At 46.3% G+C, this 5,974-nt stretch overlaps 1 protein-coding gene across 1 annotated transcript; it reads right to left on the bottom strand.

Moving 5' to 3' along the window:
• Positions 1-340: 340 nt before the first annotated feature.
• Positions 341-4,683, bottom strand: LOC147886588 (uncharacterized). Its single transcript, XM_087395109.1, has 3 exons — positions 2,792-4,683; positions 1,781-2,675; positions 341-583 (listed from the first exon to the last, which is right to left on the bottom strand). Exons 1-3 carry the CDS (start codon positions 3,800-3,802, stop codon positions 405-407), a joined length of 2,085 nt encoding a protein of 694 aa, XP_087251235.1. The 5' UTR covers positions 3,803-4,683; the 3' UTR covers positions 341-404.
• Between the last annotated feature and the right edge of the window lie 1,291 nt (positions 4,684-5,974).

The following is a 5,974-nucleotide window of genomic DNA, read 5'->3' as shown; positions in this document are numbered from 1 at the left end:
CATTGTCCTGCTTTTCAAGAGGGATACCAACAAATAAGAACATATTCTAGCTTGCACTATTGTAATTGTGAGATTAGTTACTGAGTTAACAGTCATCCTCAATGGTTGTTTTACATCTTGTGCTTTTAACACGTAAACGCTTACCTTTGAGCAAGTACAACTCGCGCTATTAAGCACCGGAGCTTTACAGGTCCTACGCACCATTTTATTTCACGTATTCTACTTGTCTGCTTGATTCTAATATAGGAAGGGACAGAAGGGAAAACCTAAAGTTACTTCCTAGGTCCCAAATGTATGGAAAAAGAAAACGTGAAAGGCTTTTGTTAAAGTTGAAACAGGATCAAAAAATTAAAGTCTTTATTCCACGCCTCATTAAAATTATAAAAACTTGGATTCTGTACAGCTCACGGTAGGAACTTCTTGGGTTCTTCTTGTTGATTAAGAAACCGCCTCTCCTGAATCAAATTGTAGATCCTTTTCTTCAGTAGTTCTTTGTCCAGTAAAGGATTCTGTTTCTCCTCTCTCTCACCAAGCTCACTCAAAGGATTTCCTTCTGAAGAATACTGCTGCTTCATTTCCATGCCTGCAATACGAGAGCCAACAGTCAGTTCTTTGCAAATTCAGAAGAAAATTTCAGGTGGTTAAAAAGCCCCTTCACTGGACGAGTCTAACCACAGGCTGTGTGGGTAAATTGAGATGCGACAATGACAGAGTAGTACACTAAGGTAGGACTCTTTAGTTTGGGGTAGAGCCTACAGTATGAGTGATTTACAAGAAAGTATGAGAAGTGACTCTCTCGATCTAACTGTTGCTTCATAAGAGTACGGCTACACAGAAAGTACCAATCAACGCTTGTGTTGCTATCATTGGTATAGGCAAAAGACTTGATCAATATTTTTTTTCAGACTAAGGGTGGGAAATCATCGTAGAAAATGTCTATTGAAACCGCAGCCAACGTGTCACCTAGTTTTATGTATATTTAAGCCACTGAAGGGCACTAAAGTCATGTTTCAAATCACTTGCTCGAGCAGCACACCAGAGGACCCATTTTCTCAAATCCTACCAATTGTCGGCTATTTGTTGAATATGACCACCATACACTTTTAAAAGCACCAACACAATGTGTACAGTTTCAAAGCACAACTCCTCTCCCTATGAATATAAGTGAGTGCTGTCTGCTTTGGGAATTGTATACGTTCCGCACAGGTGTTCTGCGAACCCATTACCAAGCAGGAAAGACTAGTTGTTTTTTGTTAAATGGATTCAAAGAAGCACACTAGCATTAAGTGCTATCCCTTGCAGTAAGTTCTTGAACCCTGCCAACACTACCCTGAAGCCAGCAGCCTAAACAGATTCTGCGCTATGTGTAACCAAACTCTCTGCCTCACTTGCATCCACTTCCAACCACTTGCTACACCCGAAAGCCAGCTATTAAGCCTGTCAGTGCCCGCAAGTGTGTAGTATGTATAAAAATTCAAAACACCACGGGATCCAGGCGATGATATCGATAGCCTTCTCAAATGGAATCAATAATGGTGCACATCAATCTTTTAGGAAAGCCCTATTTAAATGTCAGCCAGAGGGTATCCAAAAGCAATGACAAACGAAAGCTCTGAATGTAAAAAAAAACCGCACAATGTCTGAATCAAGAAATGGGATATCAGGTGGATTTCAAGAATTAAACCGTAGATCTGTGCAAGCAATGGTCAACAGATAGCTGCAGGCATCTACAACAATGAAACTCCATGTCAAGTGCACACTGCAATGCTGGAAAACGCACCTTTGAAAGAAGAAACCAGTCTTTGCAAGTTCTCTGATTTCTCTCTTTCTAGCTGATGATCACTGTCACCCTCATCCTTACTGCAAGACCCTTGATCAGTTGTCTCATCAACAATAGTTATATCACTCTCGCTTGCAGTTTCCCATTCTGACTCGTCTCCTTCCTCGTATTCTTCCTCATCGTCCTTTGTTTCTAAATCGTCTTCTTCCACCTGCATGTCCCCATGCCTGTTTGCAGCTTCCAGGAACAGCCAGGTCGCTTTCATTTGCTTCTTGACAAGACGCTCAGCATAGTCGGGTACAGCAGAGCCAGAACCACCATTGTTTGCATTGGAGCATTCGTTGATGAACATGATGGCGTCCAACAAGCTTTCCTTCGACAGACCCAACATCTCGTATGCCTGTGCCCTTCTCCACAAGCTCCTCCCATGGCCGTTGAGCGGTTTGTACAGACAGAGCGCTCGAGTGGTGTCGCTGATAGCAGCTTCGGGATCTTGAAGAAGAAGCTGGCATTGTGCCCTGTTGCTGTAAAGCACTACCCTTTCCTTCGTCGCCCTTAATGGACACAAAGACAGTGCCTCCGAGTACTTATACACAGCCCCAATCACATCTCCGGCGGAGAATTTCGCGTTTCCTTCCAATTTAACGACATGGGCCGCTTGTTGCTTTACACGAAGATCGTCCTTCGACATGGTTTTCTCCCACTTTAGCCTCTGTCGTTGAGTTGCCAATTCGTCTAGGAGGTATTTTGTCTGGCCCGAAATTCGGCAGCGCATAGGTGATTGAGTCTCTTGTTGAAGCAGCGTTTGAACGATGAAATTCCCCACCTTCTTCCTCTCTCCCAGGCAGGGCTGTACTGCGAGGTCCACGAGCGCTACGGCAGCCTCATCAAACACCTGCGCCAAAAATGCGGCAACAGAACATGAGGAGGATCTAAACGCAGGCGGCTGAATTTGCGAGCTATTCTACTGGAGCGGAAGGTAAGGAATACGAGAGAAGGTGCGCTGCGTACCCGTCTTCGAGTGTGCGAATCCTGAAGGAGGAGGAGGAGGCAATCCACGGCCATGTATTGCCAATCATCGGAAGAGCGAGCAGTATTGCAGAGAGCTTGGATAACAGTCGGGCAAGCTGCGACGGAGCTTCTCCCGAGCTTTTGACGACAGAGAGTGAGAAGCAAACCCATTCCTGCAGGGGAATTCTCGTTCATTAGGCCTCCCCACATCCCTGGAATCTTGGCGAGGACTCCTGGTCTGCAAATTATGGGAAGATACCTCTCCTTGATCGCAAAACAGTTGATGAGCTGCAGAGACCAGCACTGCAATTGGCTCGCCCACTCTTCTCCCTTGCGAGACTCCATTTGTTGTCCTCTCATCCCTCGCGTAAGCAAATCCTGATGATACTTCAGTCTCCTTTCCTCCGACTGTATGAACTGCGTGTACACTATCTCCAATGAACTTAGCCCTAGCTCAATCGCCATCTCCAGCACTTCCCCCTGCGCTGCCACAGATGAAAACGTGCTCTCGAACGCAGCTATGTGCCCCAACGCCCTCACCGCCACTCTCTGCTCCACCCATGTCAGCCTTCCCCTCAAGAGCTCCACCAGTGCCGGGATTACTCCTTGCTTCACTGCCTTCTCTGCGAAGTCACCTCTGTTCATGGTATACGAGCCGATGATGTGCGCGGCGTAGTAAGGAAAGAAAATGTTCTGATCTCTGAGCAGCCACCGCCGGTTCTGAATTCCCTTCCAGATCAGCGAAACCATGCACTCGAAAACTCCCAGCTCAACCAGCTCCGGGTCGTTGGGCCTAGCCATGGCCGTGCTCCAGATCGCGCTAATGGAGAAGCCCTGTCCATTTGGCTCCGTAGGCAGATGCTTGAAGAAGCGAGCGAGATTGGAGCTGCGTTTGGCCGGGTGGGATTCCTTCATGAGGCAGAGGAAGCAATTGGACTTGGAGCAGCTAAGCTCATGTTCTTTTTCGGGGTTGCTGCGGTGGCGCTCGTTTGTTGGCCTAGCGACCGGCATGACAAGATGAGGGGAGGAGGATTAGCAGGGGGAAGAAGGGCATTAGGCTGATCTAGGAAGGCAGAGGAAAACGCAGGAAAACAGAAGAGGGAACAACGGGACATACAAACAAACACACACACACAAAAACAAAGAACAGCAGCAGGAGCAAGGCTGGGCACTGGGGAGTCCTGAAGTCTCTCAGGGAAAAGGCGAGTGAGGAGAGACTGAATGGGAAAGCGCACTTCCGAGTGTGGAAGCTCAGAGCACGAAGGAGGGCAAATGATAGCTGATTCACATGTGAAAGAAGAAGGCAAAATGGGAGTGACAAACAGCCACGAGGAATATTATAAGGTAACGAAAAAGTAAGCCGTTGCAGACGAGGAAGACTAAGATATGCGAGGAAAGACAAATGACACGCAAACAGAGGACGACAGAGAAAGGAGGTTCCGGAAGCTACAGAAGCAGGGAGGGTGCTGGGGAGAGAGCCACAGGAACAGGAAGAATTAAGGGTGATTCTGGGGGAAGAGCAGAGCAGAGAAGAGAGAGAGAGAAAGATGTGCTGAAGCAAAACTGGTGCAAGCTAGCCTGTGGAGGTTTGCTGTTCTTGCTACAAGCAAATTTGTGAGGATATGGAAGGAAAACGGCAAGGAGTTCCTGCCCAAATTTGCATGGATTGGATGGGAGAAGATGGGGGGGGAGAAGATTGTCGTTGAAGGTCTTTGTAGTTAGAGGACAAGATGAGGCTATTGAAGAAGAAAGATAGAAGATAGACCATAAATCAAAGATAGGAACTTAGAAAGGAGACAGGCCATTCATGAATCATATTCTATAGATCTCAGTGGGTACCTCCAGTCAGAAAGCACAAGCAATAAATATAGTTCATGCGCCTTGTTTGGCAGCAACAGGGTAGCTTCCACAGTGAACTGTACTGTACCACCGCTTGCATTTCACAGGCATCGATAAAAGATTTGGAGTTTGCTTGCTACTTCTAGAATTTATTTCTTTTGGAAAAGTGTGGCGTGTTCTGAAATTTTGTGGATGTTTGTTTGTTGTTGCACTAGCAATCGTTGGACAGATTGTGAGGAGGTCGCTGGGATCGATGGTAGTGGTCTGTGCAGAGTAAACCTTTGAATCGATGATCTCTTTCCATCTATGATGTAGTTGGTCTGTGCTTGTTGCTTGCAGATTGTTCTCCGGTGAATTTTTTATGCAGATTGATTCACCCACTCCACTTTCAACTTTGGTTGTGTGGAAATCAATCGGTAAACCCTAACTTTAGGTGCTCTTTCAATCTTTGCAGATCGAATGTGGAGATTTTTGGAATTAAGTGTTTAGTCCTTGGGGTTCTCTCTTTAAACCCCTGTTTTTGTGGTTTATCCTGTAAATTTCCGTTCTAATCTTTGCAGATGGACCTTTAGTTGGAGATAGGGGCACATAATCAATCTTTATTGCAGATCGATAGACCAAATATGCCCGTTAAGCTCAATATTGGATTCCAAACAAATTATTTTGAGCAACCTGGTTGGCAACCAATTAAGCCCAGTGCAATTAGGATGGTGCTTTGCTTTCATGATTGGTGGAGCGTCAACGAAAAGCAGTGCGTGCTGGATTGATGTTTGATGCAATTGATGGAGCTGATGTTTGATGCAAGCGATGGAGCTGAGGGACAAAGCTTTAAGGTTTTACAGGTGGGTGAAAAGTTTGATCTGTGAGGTGGTGAAAGAAACGGCTCTCTATGAGTCTAGACTCGCTTCTAGTACGTGCTTCCAAGTTCCAAACAAGTTCCGACTTGCGAATTGCCATTTGTTTTTCATGTCTGCCACTCACACGATCCTTGTTATCAATGCCGTTCTGCAATTGTCCCTCCAGCTTCCTCGCACTCTACCCATACGCTTATCTTGGGCCCTGGGGCCTCAATCGAGCTACGTTTTACTCGCTGCAGATTGTGATGAGATTAGTGTCTCTGTGACTTGACAGCAATTTGGATTGTTTCATCCTCATCATCTAGTCCTAGTCCCTCGCACCTGCAAATTGATAGCAGATCCGCAGGCAGCTCCATTTTATCCCCGTCATCCCACCACCTCTCCATTTGTCGACGCACCGCGCCCCTTCCTTTCCCTCACTGTTTCTCTTGTTCATCAAGTCGTCCTTTTGTAATCCATAACTCTATCACCGTGATCTCCCTTGGAA

The sequence above is a fragment of the Dipteris shenzhenensis genome, chromosome 24, assembly GCF_047967505.1.
Source record: "Dipteris shenzhenensis isolate YYH24624 ecotype China chromosome 24, Dip_SZ_1.0, whole genome shotgun sequence".
NCBI lineage: Eukaryota > Viridiplantae > Streptophyta > Polypodiopsida > Gleicheniales > Dipteridaceae > Dipteris > Dipteris shenzhenensis.
Note: the sequence above shows the minus strand (reverse complement) of the source record. Positions and strands in the feature narration are given on the sequence as shown.